Below are 17522 nucleotides of genomic sequence, written 5' to 3' on the forward strand. Positions count from 1 at the left end.
ATCGTCATTTCTTTTTTTTTTAAAGATTTGAAGTCATAATTGTTTCCACAACTTTCATTATTATACAGGATGTTCTTTAAACCCTTTCACATCCGAAACCACGGTGATCACTATGGGCAAGAAGACATATTAGCATATTTAAAAAAATATTTTTAAAAAACAAATGGTTGCTTACTTCTGTAGGGGAGAAGTAAAGGGAGTGCGGCGCAGTTTCAGATTCCCTCCTCCCTGCAGAAGTAAGCAACCATTTCCTTTTTTTGATATGTATATTTTTTTATTGTATTCGTTCTAAAAAAATATTTTAATGTGCCAATATGTCTTCTTGCTCATACTGATCATCGTGGTTTCGGATGCGACAGGGTTTTATGAACACCTGTATAAAGAATATTCATAAGAATTGTTATTTCTTGTTTTCCTTATATTCTTGTATTGTTTAACCTTTTAATGCCCGAAGTAGCAAATTGTTCACATACCTAAAATATGAAATTAAAATTGAAAAATATAACTTTTTTTTCATTATTTTTCCCAGTATTTGCATAAAAAACACACATGAAAATATATTTTTAGTTAGAATTAGACAAATTTGGCAGTGAAGGGTAAAGTACCATGAGGAATGTTCCTCTAAAGTTTTGCAGTCTGGCCCTGAAACATGCATACTTCATACATGTACATTTAAAGAGTTTATTGTACGAGCGTATATGACGAGGTGAGGTACGCATAAGCTGTTGGATAAAGCGAGGAGTTTAAAAGGATGCAGCGAGAGGATCCAGGATAGAAGAGAAATGGTGTAATTAAGTGTAAGATTAGGGTTCTGAGGTAGAATAAAAATTATTACCACTGAGCATTAAACAATAAATTTATTTAAAAAAAAAAAAATCACCTTTACTCGTATATTGTATCTCTTTTGACTTCCTTTTTAAATGTACCCACACTTAAGATGATATTTAATTTTATACTCTGCATAATATTTACCAGTCTGGAGAAGCACATTAGAGGGTGAAAGCGCTAATTGGTCATACATAACCGAGTAGGTATTTTTAATTTTTAACTTCTTCATAAAAAAACCGTGACGCTGTTTCACACTTATTGCGAAATTTTAACCCAAGATGTGCTGGTGTTATGATCGCAGACACGCTCCGACTTCAGTAACTAGACAGTGTCATATTTATGTATTCATTATACATACGGCCTACGGCAATTACAACAGTTATGCGAAGAAACATATATTCAAGAATCTGAACAGAAAACTATGTAACAAAGACAGGCAAAGGCAATAAAATAATGGCACAATATATTCATAAATACGATCAACATATAAGGCTTCGAGCTGAACTGTGCCAATCCATCTTCATCTCACACTATGTTAGTGGCAACGAGATCTTCGAAAAGCTGGAAGATCTATCCCAAAGAATTCTAAGTTCTGTGTGTTGTTTCAAGCAAAAAAACAAAAGTTGCTCCGAGAAGATTTGATAAATAGCAGATTTTGACTTCTGGTGACACGGTAGGAAACATGCAACAGAGATGAGACATCACTTATGTCAGAGACGCATTAAATATTTTGAAAACGCATATAAGGTCCATCTCCATTCTACGTTTCTCCAATGAAGACAGATTGAGAGATTGCTTTGCTTTATTTCAAAATAGGAATAATTTATTACCTATATGCACCATTACCATCAATCATCCTATGAAGCGTCATGTCTATTAAACTCAGTGTTAAAAAAAGCCATTTTTAAAAAGTCTTTGAGTTTAAAAAAAAACGTGTATTCATAGTTAGAAATGTTTTTTTGTTCACATATAGGTGACCCCCGTTAAGTACGATTTCGTCAGGAATGTGTTCCTCGTACTAAACAAAGGTTACCTGTAGTATTTTTATTTTAAAACTTGTGAGTTGTGAGTCAACGCATGTCTTTTTAAATTGTCCTTTCTAATACAAGTGAAACTGCACTCGGGGCAAGCCAATGGTCTCTCGCCCGTGTGCGTACGCATGTGTTCTTTCATGTAATCTTTTCGCTTGCATGTAAACGCACACACCGAACAAGTGAAGGGTTTTTGATCGGAGTGGGTCAAAATATGAGTTTTCAAATTGCTCTTCGAAAAACATTTAAATTTACACTCAGAACATTCAAATGACTTATTGCCTGTGTGGATCAAGGAATGCTGTCTCAAAGCGCTTTTCCACACAGTTATAAAATTACATTCCAAACACGAAAATGGTTTCGTACCTGTATGCGAAAACGCGTGATTCCGTAAGAGGTTTTTGCGAGAGCACGTGTAATTACATTCTAAACACGACAACGGCTTTTTGGCTGTGTGAATTAAAATATGGCTCCGTAAAGCTCTTTTCAAAGCTGTTTTATAGCTGCACTCGGAACATGCAAATGGTTTTTTATCGGAATGAGTTGAAAGGTGATCTTTTAATGAGCTTTTTCTATTAGTTGTGTATTTACACTCCGAACACGAAAATGACTTCCCGCTGGAATGTGTTAAAATGTGTCTGTTTAAACGGGATTGCTGCATGAACCTACGATTACAATCTAAACACGCAAGTGGTTTTTCGTCCGAGTGAGTTAATAAATGACTATCCAAACGGCATTTCATTGAGAACGTACTGTGGCACTGTTTACACGAAAAAATATTATTTCCAGTATGTGTTGAAATATGTAACTCAAGTTCACTTTTTGAATGACACGCATATCTGCAAATATGACATTTTAAATTGGAATGAATTTTCATGTGTTTTTTCAAATTGCTTATCCACGCGCTTGTAAATTTGCACTCTGAGCATGAAAATGGTTTCTCTTTCGAATGTGTTACTAAATGTCTTTTTAAGCGGCTACTTATAGAGAAGGTACTATTGCATTCTGTACACACAAATGGTTTCTTAGTTAAGTCATTCCTTTTTTTGTCTTTAGAGTTGGAATTATTTGCAATATTGACAAAAGATATGGAAGGTTGACTGGTTTTACTGTTTGATATGGTAAAATCTTGGCCTTCACCATCATCTTCACATTTATCTGAAATCATACGTTAGATATTATTGAACTGCAAGTTTAGATAATAAGTATTGTATTTAGTTACACGCCCGTGGAGTTTAGAAGAATATGTTTTTTTATTAAATTTCTTCGATTATCATGACCGCTCAGATGCGCAATGAGTTTTGAAAATATTTTTTTACCAAAGATTTTTCGGATTTAATTTTTTTTTTGTTAATTTTACCTTCCCTTATAGTCGCAGAAACATCAGCGCGTTACGGTACTGTGTAGTAATTTAACATGCAAACAATGAGAGATTTGAAATCGGAAACATGTAATATTCATAGGCAATTGCTTCAATTATTTATAGTTGAAGTCAAAAGTAAAAATATTTTTAATCTACAATTGCTAAAAACATTAAAAAAAATCATTGGCTCACGATCGCAGTGCGGGCGAAAGAACCGCCGCAAATGAAAGTCGGGAAGCTACTAACGGGAGTCTGGTAGAAGTACTAGAAACTTTGCTGTTCACGCGTGTGACGCGTGAAATTGTCTCTCTCGCTCCTGAATATACCGGAATTATTTTGAGTGACAAACTCTTCTTCATTAATGACTTTTCGATCGTTCCGACCAACAAAAAATACATTCTGAGGCCCAAAGTGCTGAAATTCATGGTGTCGGAAATCCGGAGGGCCGACTAAATGAAACCCGAAGGGCCGAATTTTTTAGTTCATTAATAATAACGGAAAAATCACCTTTTAGGGAAGATTCATAGCATTCATTTTTAATGTCAGGATAAGAAATGTCTATGTTCGTAAAAACTCCATCAGAACATTGAAGATTAATTCTGGACGCTGGTTCAACTTTAGCCGTAGCAACATCTGCCTCGTCGCTTTTATCGTAACAGGGCAACTCTTTCTTATTAATGAGATCTCCATCTTCTAAATAAGGCGTTCCCGGTTCAGTCTTAAACGATGCCACGCCTGGCTCGTTGATTTTAGAACATGGCTGTATTTCTCCATTGAGACTTCCGTCACTTTTTTTGGTCTCCTCTTCAACCTTTAAAATAGAAACTAAATGTCGAGATGTTCGAGGAATATCATATTTTCTGTCGCCAATATCTGGTTCAATTTTAGCTGCAATAAAACATGATTCTTTCCAATCTGAATTAAATATACCCTCAGCTGTATATTCACTTGGGCCGCTTTTAAGAGTCCCCACTTCAGTCTTTATAGTTGCAGCATGGAAAATATCTCCTATACCTGGTTCAGCCTTCACGTCTGCAAAATCTGGTCCTTCGCTTTTGTGGGGACATGGTGCCCCATTTGCAGTATGGAGAGTATCCCCCTCCACATTTTCAATCCCCGGTTCAGCTTTGATACTCAATGGAAACCGTACATTTGTTACATTCATGTTTCAATTGTAAATATAACGGATTTTAATTCATCTCAGTAGAATAGTCCAGAAAAACGTGCAAAATTGTTGTTGCTATTTGATATCTCATATAAAATAAGCTCTTTTAATAAAATGCAGATATACAGAGGTAACAACTACCCATTTATTTAAAAAATATTAATACACTTGACAGCTGCTATGTTTGAGAGATCGCGGTTTGCGGCCATATTAGTTGAACTGGGGCAACGACAAAAAAAAACATTGTCCAATAAATTCCTCACCCTGTGAAGATAAAGAACAAAAATAATACAGGTAGGTACTAAATTATAATAATCTCCCCAATGAACCAAGAACTAACTAAATAAATTCTAAGTAAATTTAAAGAAAAAATTTAAACCCGATTAAATCAGCGTTATATTTTAATTATTTATTTGTTTGTTTTTTACAATTTGTGTGTTGCTTTTTTTACATTATTTTATTTATTTATTTATATATAGATACAAATAACAAAAAAAATACATTTTTCAAGCTTTCTAAAATCTTTACTTTCAAATTACTCTTTTTTAGAATTTAACAGTCAACAATATTTTTTAAATATTTTTTTCTAATTAACTCTTGTATAAACTTTGTTGTGAGGCATTAATAATTAAAACTTATTTTAAAGCTTTCACTAATTAACCGTTTTTTATGCTTTTTATAATTATACATATTCTTTTTGATCTCAATCTTAGTATTTTCTTCAACCTGTTTTCACGCCTTTAATTTATTTGAGCAAATATCTTGTAACCGAGCTTATTAAAATTTTTTTTTAAACTTATTTGGTTTTTTACATTATTTATTTGATTATTTTGTACCACATTAGGCCAGATGACCCAATTATAGTGGTAAATTGAGTCACGGAACACCCTGGCTTGAAAAAAATTACACACATTTATTTATTTTTATATTTTTAGTTTTCTCACCGGGAATCAAACCCGGAGTCAAGCACCTTGACCACTACACCACGAAGACCGCCAATAAACGTATACTAGGCTTAAAACTTTTATACACAGGTAGTGTTAATCAGCGTTTTAAGAATGGAGTGGTGGACCTGTGGTATTGGTGTATGCCTCAAGGGAACCTAAAATCTCTCTTCTTTACACCTGCACTGTCCTGGAAGGCCATCGATGAAGATCTTTCGGCTTTATTTTGCGGAACTGATGGACGTGAGACTGGCGTAGGAGAAGATGTGAATGTTGACGGGCGAGAGGGTCTTTTGGAGTTGGGGGGTAATGTCCACATGCTTCACTTAGAGAGTAGATGTTGAAAAAGAAAGAAATAAGGTATTGTTGAAAAAACTAAATATTCGTAATAAATGACAAAATTTTATCTTAAATGCTATCTGTTGGTTATCTGTCCACCATTTGTAAATCTTCACTACTACATATTATGCAAAATGCTGTCCTTTTTTCCCTTTTTCATTTTTGCTTTACTGACAACCTACCCACTAATTTATTCAACAGGTAAGTACTTAAGTTTTTTTTTTCGTTCCTGTCTTCATATAATATGACATGTTTTTCATCTATGTATTTTACGCTCGCTGCCGCTCGTCGCTGTCAAAAATATTTTCTCGCTAGCCGGCACTGTTGAATTCGAGGTTTTTCTCAAGTTTTATCTAAGTTTTCTATAAGTAAGTAGTTTTATCTTCAATCAGAACCATTAAAATTTTATCCATGTAAGATATTTAGCACATATTTGCCATTTTTCGATAGTCAATCCGGTCCCAAAATGTGGCGTCGTTTGGGTACCCGTCCTGCCTGTTACTTTTAAAATGTTGTAAATATGGAGATATTTTACACTATTTGCTTTAAATTTATAGATATTTGTTAAAATCTAAACATTTTGCGTCGTTCGATGTGACAATTTGTCTGATTTACTTCGTAGCTACGGTTTTGAGGTTAGAATGATGAAAACTCAGCCGAGTTGGATTCGCTAGCACCGCTTCGAACTGATGCGGTATTAGGTAAACTGATCGTAAATCAAGTTTAGTCAAGCCTCGCATATAAAGACAAGTACAGGTAAACGTCGTTTTACGCTGGGGTTCCGTTCCCAAAGACACCGGCAAAAAAAAATCGGCGTAAAATGAACACAAATATTATGGAAGATATAAGGTCAGGTTCCGTGTAAAAATTCTGACAATCTAACATGATTATTGAATACATACAATAATATATGTAATAATACTCGACACTGGCAAGAACACCCGAGTTGAGATGTGAAAAGGCCATAAAAAAAAAGAAGAAGAAGAATACACATCCTATATACATTCAAAATGTAATTAATAAATACAGTCTAAATTTGTTTACAAAATAAATAATAATCTCTTGATATAAACAATGAATTGAATAAATCGGGTTGTGGTCCTGTGGCTAGTGTCTCGGACTCACGGACCAATGGTCCTTGGTTCGAATCCCACTCTACTCCAACTTGATTCCATTTTCTAATAGTGAGTTATTTACAACTCGTTGAAAATGGCCCTAAAAAATATATATATGGGTAAATCATAAGATCGCAAATATTTCTTTTTTATTTAAAATAAATAAATATATATATATATAATAAATACTAACTGACCAGTTCGTCGGTACTAAATTAAATTCTCACACTTTTTGAAAAAAAGCATCCAATTTCATTTGCTTTGATTGTTGCTTCCTTTCTTGCTAAATAACAGTATAAACTACAAACAAAATTTAAATATTCTTTTTATTTTCCTTAAAAACTAAACGAAGACTCGGAAACAATTTTACACACACATAGGCTGCTCGCATTCACGGTAATAGAATAAAACAACGTGTAAAAGTGTGTCTGTTATTAAAATCGCGGCGCCTACTGTCGTCTGGTATCGGCCGAACCGGGGAATCCCACGCCGGCACCAACCGGCGTAAATCGAACCGGCGCAAAACGACGTTTTCCTGTATTTCACTTGCGCTCAGAGCATTCAAATAGATCCCAAGCCAAAGATCTAAAACATATTTCTTACATCTTATATAAGCGAAATAATTTTTATACTGTTTATCTTTTTTAGACATCTTAATTTGTAATAACTGTCAAGTTATTACAATTTCTTTTGAATGCTGTATTTCACTTATAATTCTACTCACATGTATGTACATATTATATATTATTCTATTTGCAACTAAAATGTAAAAGGCACTATAGTCCTTTTATAGTCTTGATTAAAATGACAGCTGTCAAACTAATATCACTAGTGATGGGAAATTATTGATCACTTATCATGTATCGTTCAAATCAATTTTATCAGTTTTTTCATGAAAGCATGAGGCTCTGTTTCCGAAAATTGATATAAAAACGCAAAAACAAGCCTATTATTGTGTTTAAACTTATTGCAACAGAGAGGGAAAACACTTTTGAGAAAGGAATATGGAAGTCTAGGCATTAACAGGTCTTATGACCTATCATTGTCTAGTTTAAGTGGCCACTTTACACCAACACAAACCAGCCAATGATAGGTCATAAGCCTAGACTTCCATATTCCTTTTTCAAAAGTGTTTTCCCTATGTTGATTTATATGTCAAGCATTGTATTAAAAAAATTAATTAACATGCCAGATACGAAAAAAATTTCGTGTGTCTATACTGGGTGTTCTTTAAACCCTGTCACATCCGAAACCACGATGATCACTATGAGCCAGAAGACATTTTGGCACATTAAAATATTTTTTTAGAAAGAATAAAATTTAAAAAATAAAATATCAAAAAAAGCAAATGGTTTCTTACTTCTGGAGGGGTGAAACGAGGGGGGGTAAGGGGGGAGTCTGATACTGCGCCGCGCTCCCCTCACTTCTCCCCTGCAGAAGTAAGCAACCATTTGCTTTTTTTGATATTTTATTTTTTAAATTTTATTCGTTCTAAAAAAATACTTTAATGTGCCAATATGTCTTCTTGCCCATACAGAGCATCGTGGTTTTGGATGTGACAGGGTTTAAAGAACACTCTGTATAAATCACTCCTTAGGCGTTACTACACTTTTGCTGACAACTGTCATTCTAATCAAGCTATATTTTAAGGACTTTAAGTGCCGTTTATTTCAATAAAATAAAATATTTCTTCTGTTGGGAAGTGATGTTTTTATTATGTGACTCTTGATGATCTTTGCACTCATGGAGGAGTTTTGGTTCCAGGCATGAGTCGTGGAGGACGAGGAGGGCGCGGGCTTCGCCGCGGGGGCTCGCGCGCCCCCTACCCCCGCCCCACTTTCGACCTCGCCCTGTGCGACCTCGCCTTTCCGCGGGTGCGCCCCGCGCCCGACGACACCCTCTTCACGCAGGTGAGCTCACAAAACCAAGCGACGGAAGTAGGCTGGAGGACTCGTGCGGCAGTTTAAAACACTTTAAAGTTAGTTCAAATGGATGACAATAGATGAGAGAGACGATGAAATTAATATTCCGACTCTTAGGTTGAGAAACAATGAAGTATTGTTCATCCATCAGCATAGAACAAACTATGGCCTTAATTCTCCAATGACCCGTCTTTGTCGTATTGTTGACTCAAGACAAAATCTGGACTTTTTTGGTTTAAGTTTACAAGGATTTAAACCAGCACTAATAAATAGTCCAGAATTTGTCTCGATGTCCCTTATGTTTGTCAATGCTTCTTTTCTTTTTAAAAATGTTTTTAACTATTCTTTTATTGTAATATTTAAACCCTATAAATTGTAAACGGCTGTTTTAATTTAACCAAGTTGTGACGTATTAGGGGCGTGGCCAATGCAATGAAGCGTTCTTGCAGAAATTAAAAAAAAAAAATATGCTACTAACACGTACAAAAAAAAATCCCTATTAACATTAAAGTTCAAGAACGAAGTGTCAGCCTCGTGGTGTAATGGTCAGCGCTAATGCCTACCATGCGAGAGGTCTCGGGTTCGATTCCCGACATGGTTGATCATATTATATATTTATTTAAAAGGGTGTTTTCACCCTAGAATATTTCATAGTCCCTGTACTGGTACCTGAAGCGTAAGACTGATCATTTTACCTCCATGTAACAAAAATGATCAAGGTGCGCTGCGATTGGTGTACCAATGAAGTGGCCTATGGACCATTAGGTGCGGAAAAGGAATGATGATGATATTGACAAGAACGAATGCATTAGCCTCCTACAACGATCGTTTTGAGGGTGCAGCGATGGACCTGGCTTGCCTCCTTGTTGCTTCTTCACGCCTGCTGGCTCCCTCCGTCCAGGTAGACTTTCAATGCCGATCTTTCGGCTTTATTCAGCGGAACTAAGAGTTGCGGGTTTGAAGTAAGATGAGGCGAGACTTCTGGCTGGCAATGCAGCAACACAAACAGACCCTTCGGATCTGAAGAGGATACGGGGCTTTACGACCCTCCGTTGTTTTGAAATTTGTCCGGTTGGTTTTCTAATGCGATTTTAATTTTCCAGGCCCTGCTGAAGCGCCACACGGAGCTGACCCCGACGCCCGAAGAGCAGGCGGCGGTGCTGAGCCTCGTGACCAAGGTGGAGGCCGCCGTGGAGACCCTGGCCGTGGTGCCGGGCGACTTCGCCGCCTTCCAGCTGCTGGCCGTGCGCCACGCGGGCGCCTTCAAGCAGGGCACCATGCTGCGCGGGGATAATGCGGCTGAGCTGGTCTTCATCCTCAAGACGCTGCCCACCCGGGAGGCTGTTGAGGGACTCTCCGCCAAGGTATACCCATAACTGACAACAACAAAATAAATTGTTTTAATAAAGTTACAAATTTAAAAGATTCAATTAAATTTATTTATCTATAGAATCACTTTGTAAAGCGCCCTTGAGGTATTGTATTACTAAAACAGCGCTATATAAGTTATCCATAATAATAATAACATATTCAGTGTTTTAACTCTATTAGATTTTTGTCTATATTATGTATGAGGGTATTTAAAGCAAACTTAGATATCTCCAGTAAAAACAGAAAATTAGTTATTGACGCTAAAATCAACTATACCTCTCTACCTAAATAATAGCGTAATTCAAAACAGTCTCTAAATCTTGCAAAAATAGATTTCAATGATATTACTTGACACCGAAAACTTCGCATTCTCCATTTAGTCAGTGAAGCATCTATATATTATTACTCTAGAAATGATTGGTTGCATCTGTCCTCTCTCTGTATGGGCCCATTTTGCTCATTGGACGTCCGGTCAACGTGGGCAAACGGCCACAGATTTGATGGCTCAGGGCATTGTGCCCCATCAGATCATCATTGTTTGTCTTTCGTTTTTGATTGTGTATGTCTCGAATTCTCTCTTTTCAGGTGATGGAAGAGTTGAAGAATCTGCAGCGTGACGGCGTCCCTCCGAAGGTGGAAATCGAGGCCGGCGGCTTCACCATCACTCAGGGAGACGCCACTGTCAAGGTGCTGGTCTCCACCATCAACCAGAACCTGAGGAAGCTCAAGCCGGAGGTGAGGAATGCCTTAAAAATACTTTTAACCTCTTCTGTATTATAGCCGCACATTATTTGTTTATCCATTTTTAATCATGTGACATTTTCACATATTATATTCCACCTCAATCCATCAGAGAGTGAAAAGGAAAATTTTTGAGAAGGGAAGTCTCGGCATTTACAGGGCTTATGACAATGACAGGTCTGTTTTCAACATATATAAATCAAAATATTATTATTATTGGCAACCTTTGCTGACGCGATTAGCCAGTTTTTGGTCCATTCATTGACGAGGTCCGAATCCTGGCGTAATTGTCCAGAGTATAGAAGGGAGTTGAACAATCTCCATATTTATGCAGATTACAATTTTCCCCTGACTGTACGCAGGCTAGTGTCGTTTAAATTTTTTGCTTAAATACATTTATTTTGCTAGGTTCATCTTCCGTATGATATTCTCCGGGGCCATTCCAACGCTATAGGCCACACCATGTGGTTTGAAGAGAACGCCCACCACTCCTCGATCAAGGTATTCAGTCTTTTGTATATTTATTTATAACTTTCGAGGAGTTTTCAGAAAATAGGGGGAATTTACATTTTTTGGAAAAATAAATTGACAATCGGACTCTCCGAACCTGCAAAATTAAAAAATTCCCGTTATTTTCTGAACACACCTCGTATTAACAGCGATATTTTCAGTATGTCCAAATGCTCCTGTTTCATTTCATCGTGAGGATAAAACGACTGTTTTAAAACATTAGGAAAAAATTGAAATAATTTTTATTATTATTAACAAAATATTCATTATATAAATAAAACACGAGTGATACTTTAATCCACAAATTTGGAATATCCGAGTGACCGGTTTCATCGCTTTCGCGACATCTTCGAGACTGGTATCTTTATTAAAAAGTTAAATGTATTTATGCGGAACAGAGGTAAGGATACATAAAGATACAGATTCAGTAGAAAGTCTCGAAGATGTCGTGAAAGCGATGAAACCGGTCACTGGATATTCCAAATTTGTGGATTAAAGTATCACTCGTGTTTTATTTATATAATAAATTACAATGAACTTCCATCAAGAATTTTCACTTACAAACTTAAATGTTTAACAAAATATTTAATACCTAAATAAATAGAGAGTGATTAATTTCTGTGTTTGGATTTTTTGCATGTGTTTTCACTTTGCTTCATATCTGACCACACTGATGATTGAACGTCTTATGAATATGAACCATTATTGCCACATTAAGCATTATCCAAAATACTTCATTAGGTTGAATTGAATTGACCAAACCGTATTGTTTTCTCCGTTTTATTTTATTTTATTAACATAAATGGCAAATATGCCTTTTACAAAAATTTATAATACTAACATATTTGGCTTAATATATATATTTAAAAAAAAAAAACATTCCTTATACCCAAGATTTATAAAAAAAAATAAACCTAAAAATTATACAAGATTTATATTTTTTAAATTAACCTAAAAATTATACAGCATATTCAGTAGAAAGTTTAAATAATAAAACATTCTACAGTAATACAACAAGAAAATCATAAGTACTGTTTCATACAGCTGGGCAAAGTGAACAAAAAACTGTGTATATTATGAAATGCATGAATAAATAAATATAATTACCATTCACCATCTTTGAAAAAGTTCAAAAGGTTTGTTCTATAGGAACAATACCCTACACTAAATATATCAGATACGTGGGAATAACTATTGCCGAGTTCATGAAGTCTGTTTAATACGGCATTACAAGTATACACTGTCCGTGAATTGTTGCTGCAAAACGGTGGCACCTGTCTAGTCATTCTTCATTTTCAGTTTTATGCATCATTTGACGTTTAATCATCAATGTGGCCATTATGTAAAGCAAAGTGTCGTCGCATTAAAAAAATATAAATCCCCAAATAAACCACTCTCTAGGGGGTGGAAAAGATTCATAATACCACCCCAGGAGTTGTAAAAAAAAAACCCATTTGGAACAGTACAAAAAAAAATTGCGACAATATATAATATTTAAAACCTAAAGTACACATTAACAAATCACAACAGAGAAGGGAATATGGAAGTCTAAGCATTTACAGGGCTTATGACCTGTCGTTGGCTGGTAAGTGGCCACTTTACACACTGTGTAACATTCACCATTTTGCCTATGTTTAAACATCAATATTTCTTCAGTTCTTCCAACTGTTGACTTTGGGGAAATGAAGGAGCTGAAACCTTTATTGTTGTGAAGAGATTCGTCTGATTGAATTATTTCACATACTAGGCCACGTTGCCCATTGTTTCAGAGTGACGAGAGGTTTTACCGAGAACTCAACCATTTTAGAGAGTATCATTTTTTATGTTTCTGATGGTTACCTCCGACAGCGTTAGCGACTATTTTACCTCCCGGCTTCCAGAACCAACCAGCCTCTGGCTATGCGGAATGGAAGAGCAGTCAGGCAGCTGAACATTATTGCTTTGGAGATCGACATCTTTCGCATCAGTGAAACTGTGTTTTAGAGGCAAATACTCTCGCTATCTGAAAGTATTATACCTCAATAATGTCAAACCATCGCTTGAGGATTCCTGGTTTGATATATCGTCCCAATATAACGCCTTAAATATTTCGTTATTTTGATAAAAAAAAATAAAAATATTTAAAGCTGTCAACTTTCTGATATTCCACTATCCAACTCTCAGAATGTTACAATTCCTTTGCGCGTTTCAGGTGCTGGTGAGGCTGTTGAAGGACCTTTGTCGACGCCACTCCGGGCTGTCGGCGCTCAAGCCGTGGCTGCTGGACACACTGGCCCACTACGCCGTCATGAACTTCCCAACGCGCCAACCGCTGCCTCTCAACGTCGCCTTCAGGTACCACGCATAACCCTACATTATATACGTACAGAAATTGCCTTAGAACAATATGCCCGCTCTTATGCATATGATATATTATATGTGAAAGATCTCGTCATTTGCCTAACCTTTCCCTTACTGTGCTAAAAACTTCCGCGCGTTACGGTGCTGTGTAGTCACTACATATACAAAAAATGAGAGATTTTAAATTGTAAAAATGTAATATTCATCGGCAATTGTTTCAATTATTTATAGTTGAAGTCAAAAGTGATGATATTTTTAATCTAATTGCTAAAAACATGAAAAACAAACATCATTTCATGCTCTCAGTGCGCGCAAAAGAACCGCCCCCAATGAGAGCCGGGAAGCTACTAACGCAGCTAACGGGCGTCAGGGAGAAGTACAAGAAACTTTGCTGTTCGCGCGTGTGACGCATAAAAATAGTCTCTCTCGCTCCCAAATATACCCGTATTATCAAGAGTGTGTGAGACAATTATATATTAAAATTACTCTTTTACTAGGAACGCTACATGGGACACATTGGTAAACTTTCTATTGTATCAGTGATATCTCCGATTTTTGACAAAACGCTTTTTATGTTCCCAATAAGCATTAATTATTTAATAAACAAAACACTTTTACCGATACATAAATGTATAACGAAAGGATAGTGAAAATTTCAACTCATCATTTATTATACTTATGGAGATATTAAAGTTATTAGATGCAATGTGTACTGGCTACACATCACAGGGAAGGGAGGTTTAATGTAACACGACGTTACAGCACCGTTTTCTGAGAAATTTTTAACCACGTCTTTTACGTCACGAGTTAAACATCAAAAATATTGTCTTGACTCAAATCTTTCTTGTTTTGACTTGCCTCCCTCACGACCGGGCTCCTCTCCTCCTGTCCCCAGGCGCGTCCTGCAGCTGCTGTCCTCGGGCTTCTACCTGCCGGGCTCGGCGGGCATGCGGGGGCCCCGCGGGGGCCCGGCCCACAGCGCCCTGCCCCCCGAGCAGCTGGACCGCATCACCATGACGGCGCAGACGCTGCTGCGCGTGCTTTCGCGCGGCGGGCACGCCTACGTGCTCGGACTGCAGGACTACGAGGACGGTGAGTGAAAGAAAATAATTCATTCTTGATATGTAGAACAGATCCTGTCCCGACCCTAACTGAAATGTATTTATTTTAGATAGTTGTAAAGAAAATATAAATTTGAACAACTAATTAAACCCTTATTTATACATTAAACAATATACATTCAAACTTGGTTACTATGAGGAAGACGGGACTGACTGAATTTGATCGTTATAAGCATTACTCGTTCTACCATAGAAAGGTTTTTTGAATTGTTTTCAGGCGTTGCCTAGTGGGTGAATCGGTTGGCTCACCCGCATGATAAAGGTTTCAGCTCTTTTGCTTCACAAAAGCCTACAGATGGTAGAGTTGGGAAAATGTGGATGATTAAACATGGGCAGAACGGTGAATATTACACAGTGTGTAATGCGGCCACTCGAACCAGCCAATGACAGGTCATCAGTAGCTCTGTAAATGCCCAAGCTTCCATATTTTCTTCTCTATCTAGGGGGTCAAATCCAGTCTGTTGTCCAGTCATTTGGACCAACTCAAAATATTATAATTAATTTTAATGTATTACTATTCCAGGTAAGGATATTTCTTGCGAGATAACAGTATGGGATGGCGTCGTGGTCTCCCCTCTGTCTGCTGCCTACGAGCCTTCAGAGGCCAAACAAGATCTGGATGACTCCCTCTACGCCCCCATGGAGGAAGGAGACTCCCCGTCGCTCGCCATCACGGCCTAGGCCGGCCGTGCCCCGCCACACCGTGCTATATGATGGGTAGTTCACATATCCTTTACCGGACACTCGAGGGGTCGTTCTCCACCATTCCATCCAACATACTTCTTCTGGTTTCAATCCCCGGGATCTCCTGCACCATTCTGTACCGTCCTTTAGCCGGCCGTAGGATGTGTAGCTGATATTTCCTTTACTAGCTACCCTTAAGAGGTCGTCCTCTAACTTCGACTTACGTGAGTCTAAACCAAAGGGAAAGGGAAATCTTATCTAGATCGTCAAGTTCTCGAAAGAGGCGAAGCTCTTGAGCTTCGAGCAGCATGTCAAATATGCACCGGGGCAAAAATGGGTTTTGAGATGCCAGGGCCGAAGCTCTTGTGACGGTTTCTCAATAAGTATATCGACTGTGTTCAGGTCAAAGGCATTAAATCACAATAGCGAAATATCACCTTTTTTTCTGATTTTTCCAGAATTGTGATTTGATGATCCGAACACGTTTGATATATTCAGTCTCTAGCTCGCTAAGTATGAGCCACCTTCAGATCTGATCTGATTTCTCGGCGTGGACTAGTCGCACTACCTTTATTAGAGTATATTAGGTGATTGACCCTCGCTCCGTCAGCCCGAGGTCTCCGCGTAACCGCATACCTCGGCGTTTGGTTGGAAACTCGAGCGCCCTCACCGGGGCTAGCTCGAGCGCTGGTTTTTCTTGCGAGGATAGTTTTACTCTGCCAATGCATGCTGTTCATATGAGCCCACAGTATATGTACGAGTTATATTGATTGCACGATATATAACTTAACGGTCTTACTGTAGATTTTTTTACTATGTATAAATATAATCTTGAGAAAATGTCCAGTAATTTGAATGTACGGAATATTTTCATTCTTTTTCTCAAACAAATAAATAATCATTATATAATCATCGTTGTGTTTTATTCCCTCATACTATTTGCTTGTAGAAATCACCGAATATGCACTATAAATCAATGAGAAACTTTCAGCCCTACGGGAAATTGGTGACAAAAAATCAAATACATCAAGCGGTAAGTTCGGCAAGTGCGCATACGATGCGACGCCGCAAAAAGTTCACCATTCCGCCCATGTTAAACATCCACATTTCCTCGACTCTTCCATCTGCTGACTTTAGACCGTTGATTAAACTTCCTGGTATAAATTTATTGCAACAGAGAGGAAAAACATTTTTGAGAAGGGAATACGGGAGTCTAGGCATTTACAGGGCTTATGACCTGTCATTGGCTGGTTTAAGCGGCCACTTTACACACTGTGTAACATTCACCATTCTGCCTATGTTTGAAAATTCACATTTCCTCAACTCTTCCATCTGTTGACTTTTGTGAAGTAAAAGAGCTGAAACCTTTATCATGTGGGTGAGATTCATCCGGCTGAACCAATTCACCTACTAGGCAACGCCTGAAAACAATTCTCCACTTTTTTTATACTTCTTCTTTTACCAGGTAGTTAATTCAACACTGTTTTGAGTATGTCCAAATGCTTGCAGACTGGCTTGATTTTCTTCCTAGGGGGTTGTTCATATTTAAATTTATTGCAATAGAGAGGGAAAACATTTTTGAGAAGGGAATATGGGAGTCTAGGCATTTAAAGTGTAAGTACATCGGTTTGTACCGATGGGTGTTTCCCTCGATGCGTTTATCTACGCATTAAGTGTCAAAAATGTTGTTCCGCCGAATAATTTTTCCTTTAAGTCAGATTTATTAAATTTTTTTATCGTTTTGAGGCTGGCACTTTTTTTTTCTTAAAAGCTCATTTAAAATATAAGAGAGAAATGAGTAATATTGAAGTCGAATTAAATTCTGACATAACTGTCCGTTTTGAAAACGAGCTGCTGGATGTTAAAAATAATATCGCTAGGTTCTGCCCTATTAACATATAAAAGTATCTAGGCGTAAGAAAGTAGCTACTATAAAAAAAAATATTTTTTCCATCTGTTTTGCTATCTTTGTGAGTAAGTATCGAGATCGAGAGTCGGCCTTGTAATCGCTCAGTAGATAAATACAGACGATCGTTAAGTGTCCAGTC

General features: G+C 37.2%; 2 protein-coding genes across 2 annotated transcripts; one reads left to right on the plus strand and one right to left on the minus strand.

Annotated features, from left to right (window-relative positions):
- Positions 1-838: 838 nt before the first annotated feature.
- LOC148271437 (uncharacterized) lies at positions 839-4608 on the minus strand. The gene is made up of 2 exons (XM_088241385.1): positions 3730-4608; positions 839-3017 (listed from the first exon to the last, which is right to left on the minus strand). The coding sequence occupies exons 1-2, from the start codon at positions 4385-4387 to the stop codon at positions 1873-1875; spliced, it is 1803 nt and encodes a 600-aa protein (XP_088097511.1). The 5' UTR covers positions 4388-4608; the 3' UTR covers positions 839-1872.
- A 1295-nt stretch (positions 4609-5903) lies between these two features.
- LOC148271438 (interleukin enhancer-binding factor 2 homolog) lies at positions 5904-16386 on the plus strand. The gene is made up of 8 exons (XM_088241386.1): positions 5904-6038; positions 8550-8695; positions 9811-10071; positions 10664-10813; positions 11228-11320; positions 13521-13663; positions 14565-14761; positions 15314-16386. Exons 2-8 carry the CDS (start codon positions 8552-8554, stop codon positions 15469-15471), a joined length of 1146 nt encoding a protein of 381 aa, XP_088097512.1. The 5' UTR covers positions 5904-6038; positions 8550-8551; the 3' UTR covers positions 15472-16386.
- Positions 16387-17522: the final 1136 nt, after the last annotated feature.

Source organism: Micrasema longulum, unplaced genomic scaffold (assembly GCF_059751315.1).
Source record: "Micrasema longulum isolate JH-2025_06_02 unplaced genomic scaffold, ASM5975131v1 h1tg002874l, whole genome shotgun sequence".
NCBI classification, from domain to species: domain Eukaryota; kingdom Metazoa; phylum Arthropoda; class Insecta; order Trichoptera; family Brachycentridae; genus Micrasema; species Micrasema longulum.

Excerpts from the sequence above, each read along its gene's own strand:
- LOC148271437 (XM_088241385.1), bottom strand. The coding sequence starts at position 4,387 with ATGAATGTAACAAATGTACGGTTTCCATTGAGTATCAAAGCTGAACCG. Across the intron at positions 3,018-3,729 it reads CTATGAATCTTCCCTAAAAG|ATAAATGTGAAGATGATGGT; the intron begins GTGATTTTTCCG and ends GTATGATTTCAG.
- LOC148271438 (XM_088241386.1), top strand. The coding sequence starts at position 8,552 with ATGAGTCGTGGAGGACGAGGAGGGCGCGGGCTTCGCCGCGGGGGCTCG. Across the intron at positions 11,321-13,520 it reads CCCACCACTCCTCGATCAAG|GTGCTGGTGAGGCTGTTGAA; the intron begins GTATTCAGTCTT and ends TGCGCGTTTCAG. Across the intron at positions 14,762-15,313 it reads ACTGCAGGACTACGAGGACG|GTAAGGATATTTCTTGCGAG; the intron begins GTGAGTGAAAGA and ends TTACTATTCCAG.